The sequence below is a fragment of the Leucopleurus acutus genome, assembly GCF_964270905.1.
Source record: "Leucopleurus acutus genome assembly, chromosome: 12".
In the NCBI taxonomy this organism is placed as follows: domain Eukaryota; kingdom Metazoa; phylum Chordata; class Mammalia; order Artiodactyla; family Delphinidae; genus Leucopleurus; species Leucopleurus acutus.
The window spans coordinates 47,500,477-47,524,213 of record NC_139154.1 but is presented as its reverse complement, the minus strand read 5'-3'; the positions used below and the strand labels follow the sequence as shown (position 1 = coordinate 47,524,213).

At 39.0% G+C, this 23,737-nt stretch overlaps 1 protein-coding gene across 1 annotated transcript in view; it reads left to right on the top strand.

Moving 5' to 3' along the window:
• HADHA (hydroxyacyl-CoA dehydrogenase trifunctional multienzyme complex subunit alpha) overlaps window positions 1-23,737 on the top strand; it is a 54,306-nt gene that overhangs the window by 4,198 nt on the left and 26,371 nt on the right. Inside the window, exons 2-9 of the mRNA XM_082852170.1 lie at window positions 812-853; window positions 947-1,017; window positions 2,534-2,667; window positions 4,583-4,721; window positions 5,712-5,831; window positions 7,725-7,827; window positions 22,805-22,927; window positions 23,389-23,507. Of these exons, the coding sequence (XP_082708296.1) occupies window positions 812-853; window positions 947-1,017; window positions 2,534-2,667; window positions 4,583-4,721; window positions 5,712-5,831; window positions 7,725-7,827; window positions 22,805-22,927; window positions 23,389-23,507 (851 nt within the window). The remainder of the gene's footprint in view (window positions 1-811; window positions 854-946; window positions 1,018-2,533; window positions 2,668-4,582; window positions 4,722-5,711; window positions 5,832-7,724; window positions 7,828-22,804; window positions 22,928-23,388; window positions 23,508-23,737) is intronic.

Sequence of the window (23,737 nt, the reverse complement as noted above, 5' to 3'; positions counted from 1 at the left end):
GCCGGATAGAGAGAAACATGGAGCCTCTAAAGCCCCTTGATTTTATTTTTCATGACACTGGAAAGTCCATCTCTCCATAGAAATGCAAGAGGACCTGGCTGGAGAACATGCTTGAGATATATTTGGAATATATTTGGAACTAACATTATGGATCGCTTTGTAGATTACTTATTTCTTAGTGTATTTGTTTCCTATTGTGGCCCTAAATTTCCACAAGCTTAGTGTCTGAAACAATAGAAATTTATTATCTTACAGTTACGGATGTCAGAAATGAGTCTCACTGGGTTAAAATCAAAGGTGTTGGGGGCTATGTTCATTCTGGATGCTCTAAGGGAAAATCCATTTCGTTGCCTTTTCTAGCTTCCAGAGGCTGCCTGCATTCCTTGACTTCTTCAAAGCCAGCAAAATGAGTTCTCGTGCTGCCATCTCTGGTTCTTTTGCCTTTTCTCCTTTGTAATTTCATGGGGTGTGCCTGAATAATGCAGGCTAATCACCCTGTATTAAGGTCAGCTAATTAGCCATCTTAATTCCATTTGCAGCCTTTATTTCCCTTTGCCATATAACCTAACATACTGGGTTTCTGGGGACATGGGCATCCTTGAGAGGCCATCTTCCACCCACCACATTTAGTATCCAGATAATCATTTGACCTGATAATTGAAACAAAAAGATACAGCAGTGGTCACAATAATGGCTTAGAACACTTTGTTTTGTTGTGGTTGTTATAAAGTCCAGCTTTGTTATGTATAGCAGGTACTATGGAAATTCTGTTTTGTAAAATAATTAATTTTGAAATATCTTTTTCTTACAGGTTATATTTGCCGCAACTTTACAAGGTCCTCTGCTTTGCTGAGTAAGTTTAATTTCTTGTTGACATGCTTACATTGCTTTTTATACTTATTTAGCAATAAACATGTTTACAAATAAATTTTCCTTCTCTTTTTAGCCAGAACCCACATTAACTATGGAGTCAAAGGGGACGTAGCAGTTATTCGAATTAACTCACCCAATTCGAAGGTACCTAATTCAACTTGCTGCAGTTTATTTCTACTCACTACATTCATTAATCGAGTCCTGAATGGCAAAGAAAGAAATCCACCAATTTGGCAGTAATCCTATCACATGAACTTACAGTTTTGATGGTTAGAGTTTGAGAAATTGCCCAAGGAATGCAGTTTTCTTCAGCAGAGGTCCTTGTTTAAGAATTCCTCCTAGTTGACTTTAGTTGTCAGATTAACATCAAGGATTAATAAAACTATCTTTTTGTTATACTGTAGAATGATAAGGTGGTTTATTAGATAAGAAGCAAATTATAAGCTTTGTTTATAAGAATTAAAACTGACCTACCCATCTTAACTATGAGGTTATTAAATCGGCTTCCTTAACCTGCCTGACATAAGTCATTATTCATAGTAAGTTGGCTGGGTTAAATGTCGTTAAGTTTCCTACGGGACCTGAATGACCCGGTGCAGTTAGAAATCAAGTTCTGTTCAAAGTGGAGCTTCATTTGTTTTTGGCAACTTCAAAAAAGCATGCAGCATTAATCCAGTCTTTTGCCAAGAAGAGCTTTACTGCAGGAACTCATGCTTTTCCCTCACCTAAAGTTGGTGTAAAGATTTCATATTTCAGAAATCTTATTACCAGAGGCCTCAATGAAGTAGGAGGGCCTAGATGTAAGCAATTAACAACTATCACAAATTAAGGAAAGTAAGAGGCAGTCCCCCTCACTAGAGTAAATCTTAGCATTTACTGAGCAATGATTCAAACTTAAGATATTTTTTGTAAGTTGACCATTTTTCCTGAACACAAAAATAACAGATGCCTATAGTAGGACATTTTAAAGCAATAAAGAGGAGAATAACATTCATGCTCCAAACCCAAAGATAACCACTTTTAACATTTAATCCAGTTTCAGCAAATAATATTCTAAAAATTAAGATCATACTATATGTCTAATTTTTAAATTTTTTTTTTGCGGTACGTGGGCCTCTCGCTGTTGTGGCCTCTCCCGTTGCGGAGCACAGGCTCCAGACACGCAGGCTTAGCGGCCATGGCTCACGGGCCCAGCCGCTCTGCGGCATGTGGGATCTTCCCGGACCGGGGCACGAACCCATGTCCCCTGCATCAGCAGGCGGACTCTCAACCACTGTGCCACCAGGGAAGCCCTATATGTCTAATTTTGATTTCTTTTTTTCCTTAACATTATACAAATTTTTTCCATGCTGGTAAATGTTTGTAGACTTAATTGTAGCCTGCATATGATTGAAACTTAGGAATATGACCTCCTCAGGAATACGAGTTCCTCCTTTAAGTAGAAATATTTTTAGAGGGAGGGGTGCTTACAGTTGCCCAAAGCAGCTGAATAGACAGCTGCTGGGTTGTTTGTTTGTTTGTTTCCCTGTCTCCTTCTTTTAACAGTATATTTCTCCTGGTTAAATGTATTTCCTATAATCAAAATAGCATTTGATGGTGATTTGCACATCTATTACTTCGAATTTAAACCCTTAGATTTATATGTATTTCCCTTTGGTAGGTGAATACTCTGGGTCAAGAAGTGCATTCAGAGTTCATAGAAGTAATGAATGAAGTCTGGTCTAGCAATCACATCAGAAGTGCTGTCCTTATCTCATCAAAGCCAGGGTGCTTCATTGCAGGTGCCGATCTCAAGTAAGTTTTAGGAACTTTGAAGTCACCTTTTACCTTGGCTAACGGTATGTTTTTTTAGGCCTAATCATTTCTCATTTTAAAAGAAGGTAGAAGTAAATATTCTCTGCAAGTTTTTTTAAAATTATTTTCATGAGTTTAATAAAGTTAATAAAAAAGAAGGACTTGTTGCTTAAACCTTATAAAACTGAATACAGCCTTTCTTTAAAGAAGTTGAAGTAGTAGTTCAAGGAGCAATGTTTGAGTAGAATGAAAATAAACTAACAATGAGATGCCCTTTTTTTCATCCACCAGACCAGCAAACATTTAAAAGTTTGAAAATATATTAGCAAGGACTTGGGAAAATGAGAAAGTTAAATATTACTAGTAGGAATGCAAATTGGTATAGCCACTTTGGAGAGTAATTTGATAAAATTTAGTAAAACTGAAAATGCACATATCATATATTCAAGTGAGACCTCTTCTAGGTATATATGCTAGAGAAATCCCACCCTTTGGTTTTAAGGACCCGTGCATGCATAGGGATGTTCAGTCCTGTATAGTTTTTTTAAAATAGTGAAGAATTTGAAACAAGCTAAACGTCAGTCATGAGGGAAATAGATAAGTAAATGTGGAATATTCACAAGACAAAATACTACAAAAACAATTCAAAGGAACTAACTAGATCTACAGCATAATGTTAGAACTCAAAAACATAATGTTAAGTTAAAAAAAAAGCAAGTTACAGAATGTTTGATACTGTTTATAGTTTATATAAACATTTAAAAACCATACATGAATACTTCTCTGTATTATTTATGGATACAAATATGTAGTTGGTTTGAGGAATACACTACAAACATGAAAATGGTTGTTTCAGGGTAAATGAATTGGCTGGTAGAACTTAAGGGGTCAAAGGCTACTTTACCAATACAGTTAATATTTTCTTTTTTTTTCAATGATATAATGTATGTATGTATAACTTCTTTAAAATTCTTTAAAGCAAAAGTAAGGAGAGATGATGCCTTAATATTAGTTTACTGGGTTAAAATGTTAACGGTTGTTAATTCTGTCAAAATATGGGTATTTGTTATATTTATTATATTATTTTTTGCAGTTTAGGCAATGATAGCCAACATTATTGGCTTAGTAATTTGTATGTATGGTGTTTGTATATTTTTAAACTTTGTTCAATATTGTATACCCTTCTTTTTTTATGTATAGTAATTAGAAATTCATAAATATTCTGTTTGTTTATGTTTATTTTTTAGAAAAAGCAAAGTTATCTCCATCAAGTGCTTTCTCTTCTAAGCCTAGTAAGACACTGATGTACCTGGTAGTAGCTACCTAAATCCATAGGAAAATACTTGTAGCTTGTGTGAGGCTAGCTGAACAACTCCCAGCATATAAAATGACAGAAAATTAGTTGTCTTTGGTCAAAAGTAAAAAACCCACAGCTTAAATGTGTTCAGAAACAGTAAGTAGCAAATGAAACAAACTGAAATTAAAGGACATTGAGGACAACATTATTGTAATAGAAGCCTTTTTTTCTGTCATTCTGATTGATGTTTAATCCGAAAGCTACCTGATAGTGAAAATGTTTAATCTGCTTGTGAAAATATTTACCAGAAGATGATTTTCTCATGTACAGAGCTTTGTAATCTAATGATTTGTTACCAAAACAAACACAAATTTATTCAACATGTTTTGTTTCATGTTCTCTGAATCCAGAAATTTAACACTCTTTATCGAGAGATGATATCACTGATATTAGTGCTATCTGAGGCAAAATCATTCTTAAACTTCTGAGTGTTTGAAGATTCACTACCGAATATTAATATATGATAGGATAAGGATATGGTGGATGAAGTATTGAACAAAATAGGTTATGGTTTTATCTTTGGTTTCTTTTGGTTCTCTTCTCTCATGTTTACTGCAGCATGTTAACTGGTTGCACGACCTCTCAAGAGGTAACACAAATATCACAGGAAGCACAGAGGATGTTTGAGAAAGTTGAGAAGTCCACAAAGCCTATTGTGGCTGCCATCAATGGATCCTGCTTAGGAGGAGGACTTGAGGTACAGATTTATTCCAAAGTCATTGAGACAACGGTCCAGCTCATTGTTGGGATTCACCTGCTGCAAACCTTTAGCTACTATTTTGCCTTAAAAAAAAGTTGTTGAGGGAGAATCAGCCTTGTTTTTAGTTACCAAATTTCTGGATAGGTTTTTATCCTTATTCTCATGGCACAGAGCAAGTGAACCAAAGTGTCATGTTTTCATTTACAAACTGAGAAGATTTTGAACTAGATCTCTAAGGCCCCTATCAATTCTGAAAAACCTTGTTAAAGTTTGCGAGGCAAAGATTGAGAAGTGTGATTCATGCTGTCGAGCTACTGAAGTCTAGTTGAGACACATAACGCATAATGTTCGTCAAGTGTTTTGTGAGTAGTAAAGATGGTAAATAACACAAGGTTTGAGAGAAGAGATGCTTACCAAACTGGAGCATGTAAGAAAGAAGGAGGGGAAAAGAAAATAACATTTATTGAACATTTATCACATGCTGGGTTCTATACTAGACACTTTCACGTGTATTAATTAAGGAAACCTGTGTCTGGTCCTAAAAGATAGGCAGAATTTGATTAACCAGAAAGTAGTGGGAAAACATTCCACATGTGGCATGGTGTGAGCAAAGACAAGGATAAACAAAGCCTAATTAGGGCACCGTAAGTAGGCCTGCTTGATTGAAAAGTGTTTACATCACACAGGGTTTCTTAACCTGGGGTGCATATATAATTATGTGTGCATTTTTCTGTTGAGAGCTTCCATACCTTTCAGCAGATTTTCAAGGAGATCTGCAACCCAAAAAGAGGTTGATAACTTAGGGGAAAGGTATGGAGTAAGGCCAGAAAGGTAAATTGTAGAAAGCATCAAATGCCAGCCTAAGGAATTTCAGTTTATTCTGGGGGCACGTTCCTGCTTTATGAGTAATATTTAGACCCTCACATATCCTAAGATGTTACAAACTTACATTTTTTAACACTCTAATTTTCTTTCATTCGTTTGAAGCTTGCCATTTCATGCCAATACAGAATAGCAACAAAAGATAAGAAAACAGTTCTGGGTTCCCCTGAAGTCTTGCTGGGAATCCTACCAGGAGCGGGAGGCACACAAAGGCTACCCAAAATGGTGAGTTTAAGATACCCATTTTAACTAGAGAACGTCGGTCCTATGTGCCCCTTTAGATCTATTTCCTCTGTACAAAAGGTATAATATGGGTATTCATTGTAAAATTTAGAAACTGGACTTCCCTGGTGGCGCAGTGGTTAAGAATCTGGCTGCCAATGCAGGAGACACAGGTTTAAGCCCTGGTCCGGGAAGATCCCACATGCCGCGGAGCAACTAATAAGCCCGTGCGCCACAACTACTGAGCCTGCACTCTAGAGCCTGTGAGTCACAACTACTAAGCCTGCGTGCCACACTACAGAGCCTGCGCTCTAGAGCCCGTGAGCCACAACTACTGAGCCCACGTGCCACAACTACTGAAGCCTGCACACCTAGAGCCCGTGCTCTGCAACAAGAGAAGCCACTGCAGTGAGAAGCCTGCGCACCACAACAAAGAGCAGCCCCCGCTCGCCGCAACTAGAGAAAGCCCGCGTGCAGCAAAAAAATCCCAACGTAGCCAAAAATAAATAAATAAACAAATAAATAAATAAAAGTTAGCGCTTCCCTCATGGCGCAGTGGTTGAGAGTCCGCCTGCCGATGCAGGGGACATGGGTCCGTGCCCCGGTCTGGGAAGATCCCACATGCCGTGGAGCGGCTGGGCCCGTGAGCCATGGCCGCTGAGCCTGCACGTCTGGAGCCTGTGCTTCGCAACGGGAGAGGCCACAACAGTGAGAGGCCCGCATACCACACACACACAAAAAATTAGAAACCAAATACAATGTGAATATATAGGATCAATAACATTTTATTCCTGATATTTGTTTATTTTTTCAATTCTACTTTTTATTTATTTTTTCAATTCCTTGATCAAAAAGATTGATCAGGGTCCTTTGTTAGTCCCTGAAGAAGGGAAGAGATAGATAAGATACATGTCTTGCTTTCTGGAACTTACAGTTTAATTTGTTCCTTCTCTGCACAGTACGATCTTACCAGTTTTTCAAATCCCTGGGTCTTATTTCATGATAACTGTTAAGAGGCAGACCTTTCCCCTGATTTGGATGATCTCACTGTTGTATTCTATAGACCCAAAATAGGCCCATCAGGCTTTTGAATTCTTAAGAAGGGAAGGACAGTCAGACCTGGAGGCTGCAGAGCAATCTTAACATCAAACTCAAGGGCTCCCTGAACCTCATAGCCTCTGGCACTGTGGGTTCTTCAGGGAAAACAACACTCAGCAGAAATACTCTTTGCAGAGAAGTTGATAGGAGTTGGACATAGAAAAATGGGAAAGTTTATGGTATTTGTTTTCTGATAATAAATAGTGTGCATTCCTTCATAGGAATTGCCAAGAGGATTTACTGAAAGAATGAATAAGCCTATATGTGTATAGAAAATATTGCTGTTTCTTTTGTTTTGTTATAGTTGGTTCTTGAATGTAGCTAGAAGCTGTTCGAGCACCTACATACAAAGCCCTAGTTGAGTTCTCTTTTTGTTAAGTCTAAGATTCTTTCTAAAGACATTGTCAAAACTATGAGATTTCTCAGTCTCTACTAATTCCGGTATAGGAATTTTAAATATACAAATGATAGAGAAGAAACTCAGAATGACATAAATGTACAATTTTAGGAAACATGACATTTTTTCTCCACTTTATCAATCCATAAGACAGAAATCCTACATATTGAATTAAAAGAAGAGATATAAAGACATTTTTAACTTCAGGCGGAGGTTTCTAAAACTAAACTTTACCTAAATGTGTATCAGTATGTAAAATTTCGTTGATAGATATATAACATAAAAATCTGGTTTGAGTTTTCTCATTTTAATATTTATTTCGCTCAGTTGGATGATTTGTAAATTGGAATTGTCACTCTGATTTTTTTCCACCTTTGCTCTAATCCTTGCTTGCTTGTTAGGTGGGTGTGCCTGCTGCTTTTGACATGATGCTGACCGGTAGAGGCATTCGTGCAGACAGAGCAAAGAAAATGGGACTGGTTGACCAACTGGTGGAACCGCTGGGTAAGTGCTAACGTGCTTCAGAATTGAGCCTTATGAAGTTATTTATTTTCTTAAAGAGTTAATATCTTGAATATTGGTTATAGTGAAACCCAAACACTTAAGAAATGAGTCATTATTCTGAAGAGTGAAGTTTTCTAAAAATAGCTAATACTAAATCATTTTCAACATCACCCCAATTTCTATTTTACGTTATTTATAATTGGGACATTAGGAGTACAGAATTGAATCGAGTCATTATTTTTGGTTCTTAAATTACCTGTATCATTATCCATGATAACTATTCTTCAGTTTTTTGTGTCTGTTTTAATAATATAATAAACATGTATGAAACAACCAACCTAAGGATATTAATAATGGACATCTACTAATGTGCTGCTTCCTCCCATACAATTTCCTTGCCTCTTCTCATCCAAAGAAACTACTATTCCAGATTGTATGTTCATCACCCTCTTACATTTCTTAAAAATCAGCATTATTGAGATGTTATTTACATGATAATAAATTTACCACTGTTTAATGTACAGTTTGCATTTTGACAAACGTATATAGCTATGTAAACACCACCACAATCATACAATAGAACATTTCTAGTATGTATCTTTTTGTGTCTTTCATTTAGCATACTGCTTTTGAGATTCATCCATGTTGTTACATGTCAGCAATGTATTCCTTCTTGTTGCTGAATGTCATTCCATTGTATAGATAAACCATAATTTGTTTATCCGTTCACCAAATGATAGACGTTTGAGGTGTTTCCAATTTAGAGCTATTCTAAATAAAGTTGCTATGAACATTCATTGACAAGTCTTTATGTGGACAAATATTTCATTTCTTTTGGACAAATACTGAAGAGTGGATTGGCTGGACCATATGACAGATGTGCTTATTAGCTTTTAAGAAGCTGTCAAACTGTTTTTCCAAAGTGGTTATACCATTTACATTCTTACCAGCAGTGTATGAGAGTTCTAGTTACAACCACTTTGCACGCTCAGTCTTTTTAATTTTAAACATTTCAATAGGAGTGTAGTAATATGTCATTGGGGTTTAATTTGTATTTCCCTAAAGACCAAAGATACCGAACTTATTTCATGTGTTTATTTGCCTTCTGTATATCTTCTGATAAAGTGTTCAAATGTTTTGCCCATTTTGTTTGATTTAGCTGTTTTTCTTATTACTGAGTTTTCGGAGTTCTTTATATATCAGGATATAAGTCCTTTATGAGATTTGTAATTTGCAAATATTTTCTCCCTGTCTATGGCTTGTCTTTTCATTATCTAAGAGTAGAAATTCTTAATTTTGATGAAGTCCAATGTATCAAAGTCTTCTTTTATGGATCATGGTATTGGTGTTTTAGAAATCTTTTCCTAACAAGATTGCAAAGATTTTCTCCTATGTTTTCTTCTGAAAGTTTTGTAGTTTAGCTCTTACATTTTGGTCTGTGCTACTTTAAGTTAATGTTTATGTTTGGTGTGAGGTAAAGATTGAGTTGTTGTTTTTGTTATGTGATTATGAATATCCAAAATGTCCTGGCACAATTTTTTGAGAAGACTCTTCTTTCCCACCTTGACACCTTGGTGGAAAATTAGTTGATACTCTGTGTTTGGGTCTATATCTAGGTTTCCTATTTCCAATTATTTATATGTCTTTACTTAAGACAGTGTCACACTGTCTTGATTATTGTGTTTTATAGTAAATCTTGATATCTGACAGTGTGACCCCACCCTCCACCTTGCTTCTCTTCTTTCAATATCATTTTGCCTATTCTAGTTTCTTTGCATTTACATATGAATTTTAAATCATCTCATCCATATCTACAAAAACATCTGCTAAGATCTTGATTGGAATTCCATTGAATCAATGTATCAATTTGGGGAGAATTGACATTTTAAAAATACTGAGTGTTTTCATTATGAACATAATATAACTTTCTGTTTACTAAGGTCATCTTCAATTTCTCTCAGTAGTGTTTTATACTTTTCATTGAACATATCTTGCACACATTTTGTTAAATTTGTACCTAAGTATTTCATACTTTTGTGCCATTATACTTTTTTAACTTTAATTTCTCATTAATTACTAACATATATAAATACAAATGATTTTCGTATGTGGACCTTGTATTCTATGATTTTGCTAAATTTATTTATTAGTTCTACTAGGTTTTTCTGTAGATTCCTAAGGATTTTCTACATAAATAATCATGTTATCTACAAATAAAGACATTTTAGCTTCTTCCTTTCCCATCTGGTTGGTGTTTCTTTCTCTTGACTTACTGCAGTGGCTAAGATCTTTAGTACAATATTGATTTGTAGTGAAAGCAGATATTATTAACTTGTTCCAATCTTAAGAGAGACATTCACCCGGATGCTATAGGGTGTATAATGTTACGTAGGTTTTTCATATATACCCTTTATCAGATTGCAGATGTACCTTATTTATAGTTTGCTGAGAACTGTATTGCTTTTTCTGCATCTAATGAGATGATTGTTTGGGTTAGTCCTTTTAGTTTATTAAGTAAAGTCATTTACATTGATTTTTGACTATTGAGTTCATTCCTGGAATAAACTTCACTTGGTTGTGATGTATTATCCTTTTTATAAAGTGCCGGCTGAATCAGCTAAAATTTTGTGAAGGATTTTTACGTCTGGTCATGAGAGATAATGGTCTCAGGAATAATATTTTTTTTCTTGTGATATTATTGCCTGGTGTTGATATCTGGGTAATTCTGACTTCATAAAGTGAGTTGGAAATATTTCTTCCTCTTCAATTTTCTGGAAGATTTTGCGTAGAATTGGTATTATATTTTCCTTAAATCCTTGATAAAATTCACCAGTGAAGTTATATGGACTTGGAGTTTTGATTCTTGGGAAGGTTATAACCTATGAATTCAATTTCCTTAGTAGATATGGGGCTATTCAGGTTGACTATTTCTTTTTTCTTCTTTTTTTTTTTGGCCTTGCCACGTGGCTTGCAGGATCTTAGTTCCCTCACCAGGGATTGAACCCAGGCCCCTGGCCATGAAAGCACCAAGTCCTAACCATTGGACCACCAGGGAATTCCCAGGTTCACTATTTCTTTTTTCTTTCTTTCCTTTTTTTTCTTTTAATTGGAGTATAGTTGATTTACAATGTTGTGTTAGCTTTGGGTGTACAGCAAAGCAAATCACCATACATTTACTTATATCCACTCTTTTTTAGATTCTCTTCCCATACAGGTCACCACAGAGCATTGAGTAGAGTTCCCTGTGCTACACAGCAGCAGATCCTTATTAGCTATCCATTCTATACATAGTAGTGCAGGTTCACCATTTCTTTTCTTTTTTTTTTTTAATTTAAAAAAAAATTTATTTAATTAATTTTTTTGCTGTGTTGGGTCTTCATTGCTGCGCACAGGCTTTCTCTAGTTGCGGTGAGTGGGGACTACTCTTCGTTGAGGTGCGCAGGCCTCTCATTGTGGTGGTGTCTCTTGTTGCGGATCATGGGCTCTAGGCGAGCAGGCTTCAGTAGTTGTGGCATGTGGGTTCAGTAGTTGTGGCTCGCAGGCCCAGTAGTTGTGGCGCATGGGCTTAGTTGCTCTGCAGCATGTGAGATCTTTCCAGACCAGGGCTCGAACCCATGTCCCTTGCATTGGCAGGCGGATTCTTAACCACTGCACCACCAGGGAAGCCCCAGGTTGGTTCACCATTTCTTGAATGAGCTGTAGTTGTTTGTTTTGCAAAGATTTTGTCCATTTCATTTAACTTGACTAATTTATTTCAATAAAGTTGTTCAGGGACTTCCCTGGTGACTTAGTGGATAAGACTCCACACTCCCAATGCAGGGGGCCTAGGTTCGATCCCTAGTCCGGGAACTAGGTCCCACATGCATGCTGCAACTAAGAGTTGGCATGTCACAACTAAGGAGCCTGCCTTCTGCAGCTAAGACCCAGCACAACCAAATAAATAAATAAATATTTTTTAAAAAGTTAAAAAAAAATAAAGTTGTTCATAATACTTTATTATTATTCTTTTCATATCTTTACACTCTATAATGATGCTCCTCTTTCATTCCTGATATTGCTAATTTGTGTCTTCTGTTTTTTCCCTGATTAGTCTGGCTAGAAATTTATCAGTTTTATTGATCTTTTCTAAGAATCAGCTTTTAATTCCATTGGTTTTGTTTGCTGTTTTATTGATTTCAGCTGTCTTATTACTTATTTCTTTCTGCTTGCTTTTGGATTTAATTTGCTCTTCTTTTTCTAGTTTCTTACTAGAAACTAGTTTCTAGTTTCTTTCATTGATTTTAGGCCTTTCTTCTTTTCTAACATAAGCATTAAAGCTATATATTGGGAATTCCGTGGCGGTTCAGTGGTTAGGGCTTGGCACTTTCGCTCCTGGGGCCTGGGTTCAATCCCTGCTCGGGAAACTAAGATCCTGCAAGCCGTGTGACACAGCCAAAAAAAAAAAAAAAAGACAAAAAAAGCTATACATTTTCTTCTTGGCATTGCTTTATCTGCATGTTTTAATGTTATGTTTTCAGTTCCATAAAGGTCAAATATTTTCAGATTGCTCTAGTGATTTCTTCTTTGGCCCATGTATAATTTAGAAGTATGTTGTTTAATTTCCAAATATTTGGGGATGATTCAGATATCTTTCTGTTATTGGTTTCTAGTTGAATTCTGCTGTGATCAGAGTATAGTCGATCCTTATTATTTGAGGTTCCCTGTCTGTGAATTTGCCTACCCACTAACATTTGTCATAACCCCAAAAGTAATACTCGTGGTTCTTTTGCAGTCATTCATAGACACGTACAGAGTGGCAAAAGATTCAAGTCTCCCAACGCACATGTTCCCAGCTGAAGTCAAACAAGGCACTGTCTGCCTTCTCATTTCAGCTTTTATAAAACCAGCAAGTGTCCTTTCCATGGTCTATTTACTGCCACGTTTTCCTCATTTTGTGATTTTGCAGTTTAAAATAGTGAGAGCTAGGAGTGGAAAAGAATTGAGTCAGAGTGAGGGAAAACGTCTTTAAGGTTTCTCTTTACTCCCCCAGTAAGGAGGCCTTAGCAGAGGTACCTGAAGAAGACCTCGGTTGAAGGTCCCATATAAAGAGACTTAGGAATGAAGGCACATGGGCTCGGAATGAAAATGTATGTAAGAGCATAGCCAGTCAGGGAGACCTGAGTCATTGACTGCAACTCCCATTAAAGACTGCAGTGCGTCGGCTGGGCACCAAGTCTGGTATGGGAAGGACAGCTTTCTCCATGATGCCTGCGAGGCCTGTAATTGCCTTTGCTTGGACCTGAAATATCACATAGGTTTTTGGTTAGGCCTGGACCCCTCAATTTCTGCAAATAGTCATGTGGCCATAACAGGTATTTATAATTACCTACTTCTACCCATTCCATATTTCCTTTGCCCTTAGGGAGTACATCAGCTGGTCACGGTTCTTTGTCTGGTAGGGTGACCTTCATTCCTAAAAGGTCTGGGCCACTAGCAGTCCTGCATGAATTGGATTGTTGTAATTTTCCACTAAATAATTGTAGGTCACAGTAGCCCTAAGAGACACCCCAAGAGATCTCCCATATTTGAGACATACTCTCCCTTACCTTCATTGTAGTAGCAACCCAACTTCCCCTGGTAATCAGGATTAATCACCCCAGCCAGTATAGTAATCCCTTCTCTGCCTGTTTCAGAGGCATGAGGGGCCCAGAGTGACCAGATGGCAGTCTCATCTTCCAGTTCAATAGAATCATTGTTATGTCTCCTGATGGACTTTGGAACTAAATCCTCTAGACCAGCAGAACCTAAGGTTGTAGGACAGAAGCACATTCTTTGTTGGTAGATCACTAGGGGTAGTAGCAGAGCCATCTCTATATGTACTTCTGGATTCCTGGACCCGTGAATCCTTGCTATGGAAGATACGACACCGTATATTGGAGGTTGATTTAGAGCATATACAGGATCCTAGGTGATACTGCCCTAGCCTTACAAAGTATTACCACCTACCTAGTGCTCTGAGTCTTTAAAAGTCTATTCCACCATTCTCTCAATCCAACTGCTTCACGGGGATGGGGCACGTGGTGAGTTCAGTACATTTCATGAGCATGGCCCATTGCCACACTCCATTTACTGTGAGGTGAGTTGCTTGATCAGAAGCAGTGTTGTGTGGGATACGTGATGGTGGATAAGGCATTCCATAAGTCCACAAATGGTAGTTTCGGCAGATGCATTGCATGCCAGGAAGGCAAATTCATACCCGCAATAAGTGTCTATTCCAGTAAGAACAGAGTGCTGCCCTTTCCATGACGAAAGCAGTGCAGTGTAGTCAATCTGCCAGAATGTTGATCACCTTGGGAGGGTCCTGGTATGAGACAATCAGTGTTGGTCTGTGCTGCTGACTGGGCACTGAACAGTGATTGCACCCAGGTTGGCCTTGGTGAGTAGTTGTTGCTAAGCCCACGCACAGCCTCCGTCCCTGCCATCATGGCCACTTTGTTCATGAGCCCATTGGGCAGTGACAGGGGTGACTGGGGAAGGAGGCTGACTGGTATCCACAGGATGGATTATCTTTTCCACTCGATCATTAAAATCCTCTTTGAGATCGCCCCTTGTTGACCATTCACATGAAACACAAATATTTTCACATTCTTTGCTGAGTTTTCTCTTTCCCAGTCAGCTGTTCATAGGGAACTTCCATGAGGCCATAGGTGCAGGCTGAGAGAGAGAAGCAGGAGTAAGGGTATTTTGGCCACTTCCTCATGCAACTTGTACCTTTAGGGTCTGCTCAAGCCCAGTCTCATGTATACCACTTCCATTTGATAATGGAGTGCTGTTGCGCACACCCAGCTTTATGGCTTAGTGGGTTAGACAGCATCCATTTCATGACAGGCAGCTCAGATCACATAGTAACTTGGCCCATGGTTAAGCTTAGAGTCTCCACTAAGGCCCAGTAGGAAGCCAAAAGCTGTTTCTCAGCAGGATAGTAATTATTAACAGAGGATGGTAGGGCTTTGCTCCAAATTCCTAAGGATCTGTACTCTGATTCGCCTGTAGGGCCTGCCAACGACTCCAGACAGCTTCTCTGTCTACCACTGATGCTTCAGGCGCCTTCAGGTCTGAATCGTATGGTCTAAAGAGCAGAACAGCTATTCTAGTCCTGAGCCCAACTCAAAACTAGCAGCCTTCAAGTTACTCAGTAAAGGGGCTAGAGTAGCACATCCAAAAAAGATGTTGCCTCCAAAATCCACTAGGTGTTGTGCCTGTTTTTTGTGGTAGGAGGGGCCAGATGCAATAACTTATCCTTCACCTTAGAAGGAATGTCTCAGCATGCCCCATACCACTGGACCCCTAGAAATTTCACTAAGATGGATATGTCTAGAGTAGTTGGTACTTCCAGCTCACCAGGTCCATTCAGCATAATATCATCAATGTAATGAACTGGCATGGTATCTTTTGGAAGGAAAAGGCAATCAAGGTCCCTGTGGGCTAAATTATGACTTATGGATATAGGATTGATCACTCCTGAGGTAAGACAGTAAGGGTATATTGCAGGCCTTTCCAGCTGAAAGCAAACTGCTTCTGGTAGTCTTTACTACCAGCTATCAAGGAAAAAAGCACTTTCCAGATCAGCAAATACACAGGAGGTAAAAGGAGATGTGTTAACTTGCTCAGGCAATGAAATTGCATCTGGAATACCAGCGGCAGTTGCCGTTACCACCTGATTAAGTTTACCATAGTCCACTGTCATTCTGCAGGAGCCATCTGGTTTCTGCACAGGCCAAAAATACGTAAATTGAATGAGGATGCAGTGGGAATCGCCACTCCTGCATCTTTCAAGTCCTTAATGGTGGCACCAGTCTCTGTAGTCCCTCCAGGAATGCAGTATTACTTTTATTTTACTATTTTTCTGGGTAGAGGCAGTTTTAGTGGCTTTCACTTGGCCTTTCCCACTATAGTAGTCCTTATTCCACAGGTCAAGGAGCTAGTTGCTGAGGATATCTATTTCAATCGTGCATTCTGGAAGTAACCAAAGGTTGAGTTCTGGAACCCACTAGGCCCACTGAGATAGAACTGAGCTAATAATCCTTTTATCACATGACCTTATAAACCCCTGTCCTGTCTGGTGGATCACAATAACATTTTGAGTCTTTTGGAATTACTCTCAGTTCTGAGCCAGTGTCCAGTAATCCCCCAAAAGTCTGATTATTTCCCTTTCCTCAAGGTAAATGACCATAGAGTCCCTTTGGGGAAGATTAACAGTATAATTCCCTCAAGGAGCTACAACCTCCCCTTTATTCAAGGGGTTCTGGGTCTTTAAACTGGCTCATTTCTGAGAATTGATGAGGGCGATGACTTTCTCTTTCCTTTCTTTTTTAAAAAAAACAATTATTTATTTATTTATTTTTGGCTGCGTTGGGTCTTTGTTGCTGTGCACGGGCTTTGTGTAGTTGTGGGAGCGGGGGCTACTCTTTGTTGCGGTGCTCGGGCTTCTTTTTGCGGTGGCTTCCCTTGTTGCGGAGCACGGGCTCTAGGCGTGCGGGCTTCGGTAGTCGTGGCTCGCAGGCTCTAGAGTGCAGGCTCAGTAGTTGTGGTGCACAGGCTTAGTTGCTCCGTGGCATGTGGCATCTTCCTGGACCAGGGCTCGAACCCATGTCCCCTGCATTGGCAGGCGGATTTTTAACCACTGCGCCACCAGGGATGTCCGATGACTGTCTTTGGTAATTCACGTTATTCTTAGGTTTACTAGACCTAGAATTCTGAATCCAGTGGGCCACCCATCATCTGTTTCTTTCCTAGGAATGCCATGATAAACTAGCCAACGCCATAGGTCTCCACAAGTCAAACTATTCTGATTACTGTTTACTTTGGCTCTGCTCTCCATTTTGGTAACCATGCCCCATTTGCTTTTGGCAATTGAGTGTTGCTCCTTGGCCCCTGCCACCCCAGAATCCCATTATCCCCACTGCGTTTAGGGATCCTAGTTGATGGTAGCAGTTCCCACTGTAATTTCTGACCTACAGAGAGAAGCAACCACAGAGCTCTTCAAGGATGCTGGGACTCCCCTCCTAAGTTGATTTCTCTTGGTCGTGGTGAAAGGTGTGTCCTCTGACCCTTCCAGGGGAGCTGAGCAGGTCCAGCATGATAAATCCAGGCTAACATTACAGTTTCCTTAAGCCTTTTAATATTTCCTCTACCATACCAACATGGTTCTGGCATTTCGGCTTCGTTCAGTACTGCTTGTTTTCTATATGTCCCATCTGTTCTTTGTTCCTTTTTTCTTCTTTCTGCTTTCCTCTGGATTAATCTTTTTTTTTTTTTTTTAGGGGGGGCCGTGCCATGTAGCATGAGGGATCTTAGTTCCCCGAGCAGGCATTGACCCCATCTGCCCTGCAGTGGAAGCACAGAGTCCTAAACATGGGACTGCCGGGGAATTCCACCCGGATTAATCATTTTTTATCTTCACTGTTGGACTTTTACTTTGCTTTACCCTTTTAATGGTTGCTCTAGGGTTTACAGCATACATCTTTTTTTTTTTTTTCTTATTTATTTATCTTTGGCTGCGTTGGGTCTTTGTCGTTGCACGTGAGCTTTCTCTACTTGCGGCGAGCGGGGGCTATTCTTCATTGCAGTGCTCTGGCTTCTCATTGGGATGGCTTCTTTTGTTGCAGAGCATGGGCTCTAGGTGCGCAGGCTTCATTAGTTGTGGCACACGGGCTCAGTAGTTGTGGCTCGCGGGCTATAGAGTGCAGGCTCAGTAGTTGTGGCGCATGGGCTTAGCTGCTCCGTGGCATGTGGGATCTTCCCGGACCAGGGCTTGAACCTGTATCCCCTGTGTTGGCAGGCAGATTCTTAACCACTGTGCCACCAGGGAAGTCCAGCATACATCTTTAACATGTAATCTGTCTTGATATATCATTTCACATGTAAGGTAGGAACCTTTAAAGGGTATACTTTCATTTCCCCCCATTCTTTTGCTATTCTTGTTATACTTCTGCATGTATTATATATTCCTTAGCCTATTACTATTTTTGTTTTAAACAATTATCTTTTAAAGAGATTTAAAAAATGAGATGATTCTTTTCTGTTTACTCATATATTTATCATTTTTGGTGCTCTTTATTCTTTGTATAGATCCAGGTTCCCATCTGGCTTGATTTTCTCCAACCTGAAGAACTTCCTTTAACATGCTCTATAGTGTAGGTCTGCCGGCAGTTAATTCTCTCACTTTTTGATTTGTTTGAAAAAGACTTCATTTTCGAAAGGTATTTTTGATAGGTATAGAATCCCAGATTTCCAGTGTTTTCCTTTTGGTACTGTATAGATATCTACATTGTGTTGTTGCTTGCATAATTTCTGAGGAAAAGTCTGTTGTCATTTTTATCTTTGGTCATCCGTAGATAATGTGTCTTCTCCACTCCTACCCCAGTCCTCCCCAAACTGCTCTCATGTTTTCCCTTTATTACTGATTTTAGCAATTTATTTATGATGTGCCTTGGTGTGTGTGTGTGTTTTAAATGTTTGCTGTACATGGGATTCATTGAGCTTCTTAGATAGTGAGCTTGGAGTTCTCATCAAAATTGGAAACTTTTTGGCTATTTCTTTTTTTTTTTTTTTTTTTTTTTTTTGCGATTCGCGGGCCTCTCACTGCTGTGGCCTCTCCAACTGCGGAGCACAGGCTCTGGACACGCAGGCCCAGCGGCCACGGCTCACGGGCCCAGCCGTTCCGCAGCATGTGGGATCCTCTCAGACCAGGGCACAAACCCGTGTCCCCTGCATCGGCAGGTGGACTCTCAACCACTGTGCCACCAGGGAAGCCCTTGGCTATTTCTTTAAATATTTTTCCATCTCCCCTACTGCTTTTCTTTTGTTTTTTGTTGTTGTTGTTCAGGGTGATTTTTCTTTAATTTTTATTTTATATTGGAATATAGTTGATTAACAATGTTGTGTTAGTTTCAGGTGTACATCAAAGTGATTCAGTTATACATATACATGTATCTATTCTTTTTCAAATTCTTTTCCCATTTAGGTTATTACAGAATATTGAGCAAGGTTCCCTGTGCTATACAGTAGGTCCTTGTTGGTTATCTGTTTTAAATATAGCAGTGTGTACATGTCAGTCCCAAACTCCCCATCTATCCCTCCCATCCTCCCATCCCCCCTGGTAACCATAAGTTCATTCTCTACATCTGTGAGTCTGTTTCTGTTTTGTAAATAAGTTCATTTGTATCAAATTTTTTTTTTTTAGATTCTGAATACAAGCAATATCATATGATATTTGTCTTTCCCTGATTTACTTCATTTAGTGTGATAATCTCCAGATCCACCCATGTTGTTGCAAATGACATTATTTCCTTCTTGTTTTTTTTTATTTCCTTCTTTTTAATGGCTAAGTAATATTCCATTGTATATATGTACCACATCTTCTTTATCCATTCATCTGTCAATGGACATTTAGGCTGCTTCCATGTTTTGGCTATTATAAACAGTGCTGTGGTGAACATTGGGGGTGCACATATCTTTTGAACCATGTTTTTCTCTGGATATATGCCCAGGAATGGGATTGCTGGATCATATGGTAACTCTATTTTTTACTTTTTTAAGGAACCTCCATACTGTTCTCCATAGTGGCTGTACCAATTTACGTTCCCACCAACAGTGTAGGAGGGTTCCCTTTTCTCCACACCCTCTCCAGCATTTATTGTTTGTACATTTTTTGATGATGGCCATTCTGCTTGGTGTGAGATGATAATTTCATTGTAGTCATGATTTGCATTTCTCTAATAATTAGCTATGTTAAGCATCTTTTCATGTGCCTCTTGGCCGTCTGTATGTCTTCTTTGGAGGAATGTCTGTGTAGGTCTTCTGCCCATTTTTTGATTGGGTTGTTTGGTTTTTTGATACTGAGCCACATAAGCTGTTAGTAAATTTTGGAGATTAATCCTTTGTCGGTCACATTGTTTGCAAATATTTTCTCCCATTCTATGGGTTTTTTCGTTTTGTTTATGATTTCTTTTGCTGTGCAAAAGTTTTTGAGTTTAATTTATGTCCCATCTGTTTATTTTCGTTTTTATTTCCATTAGTCTAGGAGGTGGATCGAAAAAGATGTTACTGTGATTTATGTAAAAGAGTGTTCTGCCTACGTTTTACTTTAAGTTTTATAGTATCCCATCTTACATTTGGGTCTTTTATACATTTTGAGTTTATTTTTGTGTATGGTGTTAAAGAATGTTCTAATTTCATTTTTTTTACATGTAGCTGTCCAGCTTTCCCAGCACCATTTGTTGAAGGGACTGTCTTTCCACCATTGTATAGTCTTGCATCCTTTGTAGTACATTAATTGACCATGGGTGCGTGGGTTTATTTCTGGGCTTTCTATCCTGTTCTGTTGATCTATAGTTCTATTTTTGTGCCAGAACCATACTATTTTGATGATTATAGCTTTGTAGTATGGTCTGAAGTTAGGGAGCCTGATTCCTCCAGCTCTGTTTTTCTTTCTCAAGATTACTTTGGCTATTTGGGGTCTTCTGTGTCTCCATACAAATTGTAAGATTTTTTTGTTGTAGTTCTGTGAAAATTTGATAGGGATTGCATTGAAGCTGTAGATTGCCTTGGGTAGTATAGTCATTTTGACAGTACTGATTCTTCCTATCCAAGAACATGGTATATCTTCCCATCTGTTTGTGTCATCTTCGATTTCTTTCATCAGTGTCTTATAGTTTTCAGAGTACAAGTCTTTTGTCTCTTTAGTCCCCTTCCCCTTTCCTGAGACTTCAGTCTCACATATTTTAGATTACTTGATATTGTCCCAAAATGAAGCTCTATTTCTCTTTTTCAGTCTGTTTTGTATTTCTCTTGCCATGTATTCAAGTTTCCTGATCTTTTCTTCTTCATAGTATAATTTGCTATTAATCCAATTGCCTACATTTTTTGTTTCAGATATTGTTTTTTTCTCATATTTAGAAGTAATAGTTGATTCATTGTCACATCTTCAATTTCTCTTCATTATGTTTCTGTTTTCCTCTGCCTTCTTTAACATATGGCATGAATTCACAGTAACCTTTCTAACATTGTGTCTGCTTATCCTATCTTTTCCTTTTTTTTGCGGTATTTTTGATAGGTATAGAATCCCAGATTTCCAGTGTTTTCCTTTTGGTACTGTATAGATATCTACATTGTGTTGTTGCTTGCATAATTTCTGAGGAAAAGTCTGTTGTCATTTTTATCTTTGGTCATCCGTAGATAATGTGTCTTCTCCACTCCTACCCCAATCCTCCCCAAACTGCTCTCATGTTTTCCCTTTATTACTGATTTTAGCAATTTATTTATGATGTGCCTTGGTGTGTGTGTGTGTTTTAAATGTTTGCTGTACATGGGATTCATTGAGCTTCTTAGATAGTGAGCTTGGAGTTTTCATCAAAATTGGAAACTTTTTGGCTATTTCTTTTTTTTTTTTTTTTTTTTTTTTTTTTGCGATATGCGGGCCTCTCCCCGTCATGGCCTCTCCCACTGCAGAGCACAGGCTCCGGACGCACAGGCCCAGCGGCCACGGCCCACGGGCCCAGCTGCTCCGTGGCACGTGAGATCCTCTCGGACCGGGGTACGAACCCATGTCCCCTGCATCGGCAGGCGGACTCCCAACCACTGCACCACCAGGGACGCCCTATCCTATCTTTTCAATTCTGCACCTGTTTCTATTGGTCAGTTTGTCTCCTAGCTGTAGGCCATGTTTTTCTTGCTTCTTTTCATGCCTTTATGTTGGTTCTTTCCCTGGCCTCAGGTAGTTTCCTCTCATGCATGTACAGAATGATATTTCGCCTTAGTTTCAAGGGGCCCCTCTGTAGATCTCTGGAGCTCTCCTTTTGTGTAGCAACTGCTCTCCAGTATTCTTCCGTTATTCCAGCATTACATTATGACTTTTGCGGACCCTGTGCGCTTTTGTCATTCAGACGTTTGGGGCTTAGTTCATTTTCTTCCTCCTCCACGGAGGCTGAAAGTAGGGCAAATGTCTTAAGGTGGAGAATGGTTGCATATTGTTGCAGGCTTCTCCCTCTACTGGGATTTTGTTCCCTATACACCATAAGAAGGCACAAGATCAGCTTTTCAACCTCAGCCACGTCTCGCTCCAGTGTGGCTCTTACAAGCCTTTGACTGAGAGCCTGGTAGGTGCCTGTTTTCATAGCTGTGTGAAAACAGCCTTTGGCTCTTCTGAGTCTTTGTCTCCTGCCTCCAGCAAGTTTGGTATCAGGCTCTGCCTCAAGCGAAAAATCAGGTGCATGTTTTTGGCATGTCCCTCTTTCTGTACAAGTACTGCATGTGCTAAACATTATGACACTATAAGAGATTTCACTCTAGCTTCCAGCCTCTTGTACCACCTTAGAACTTCACAAATGTTCCATGCGGGAAAACTAGCTTTGCGTCTGGTTTCTTCTAGTACTGACTTGTTGTGTATGACCACCAAAAACTCTGTTCATTTCACTTTCCCTCAGTAGCATCCTTCTGCTTGAGCCAAGTCCAATCTTCAGCCCACACCCAAAAGCATCATGTACCCCCACGAAAGACAATGTCCAGCAATCATCAGTTCACATTGGACAGGCTCTTCCCTCTCTGGAATTCTGTTCATATAACCTTTGTTGCTTCCACAGCTCTCCAGTGTCTTTACAAATGTGATTTTGCAATTGATTTTTTGTTTTCCCGTTTTGCAGCAAGAAAACAGGCCTCATGAGACATAATACATCCTACTCAGAAGTGGAGGCCAGACTTAAATAGGGCTTAAGACTTGTTTTCTACCAGGAGGAGGTTGTTGCACCTTCGCTCAGTGTGACTTCTCTTTTTGAGTCCATAGTTCATGACATTGCCACCTACCGGTCTCTAGTCAGACTTAGAAAGCTGTGCTGAAAGTGGGTGCTGGAGCCTTTGGCTTTGGCCTGCCTGGGTTTTGCTCACCTTGGACTGAGCCAAGCCTGATTTACATTCCAGTCTGTTGTGTTCATCTTTACAGGACCAGGAATAAAACCTCCAGAGGAACGGACAATTGAATACCTAGAAGAAGTTGCAATTACTTTTGCTAAAGGACTAGCTGATAAAAAGATCTCTCCAAAGAGAGACAAGGGATTGGTAGAAAGTGAGTGTCATTATTAAAGAACTAAGGCAAAGCTTCTTTCCAGGGAATTTAATTTTATTTTCTATAAATCCGAAATGAGGAAGAGGTAAGTGCATTATTTACTCTTAAGTGTAAAGTCAACCTTAAAGGATGCAATAACTCTTCTCTAGGCTCAAGTCCTGGACCTTACACTGGTTAAAGACATTTTTTTTTAATTTTTTATTTTGGAAAATTTTAAATAATACCAAAATAGAATAATGTAACAGTGTAATAAACACCCATGTACCCAACACCAAGCTTTAATACTTATCAACTAATGTTTAAAGAAGTGCTTAGGTTGAAATTTAGATTGTTTATGTCAGAGTAAAGAGCAGTTCTTTCAGATAGCTAGAATCACTGCGTTTTTATGGAGTTTACAGAACAAACTAACAAGGGAGGCTGGGGTCTTTCCAGTAAGGATCTAAAAGCATTTTACCTTACAGAATTGACATCGTATGCCATGAGTATTCCATTTGTCAGGCAACAGATTTACAAAAAGGTGGAAGAAAGAGTACGAAAGCAGACCAAAGGCCTTTATCCTGCACCTCTGAAAATAATTGATGTGAGTTTTTACCCCGTACTCCCACATTTCTCATGTTTCTTCCCTTTGTCTAGAGCAAGTACTCTTTATTGCCATTCTGCACCATGTTTGCCAGTACTAAAGTTCTTCATACTGCTATCAAAGTGCTTACCAAAAATAACGCAAGAGCATAGCAAGCTATGAGGATTTATATAAATGGATATTTGGGGAAAATTAGTGCCAGGCATACTTTTTAGTTGATGAGCTTAAAA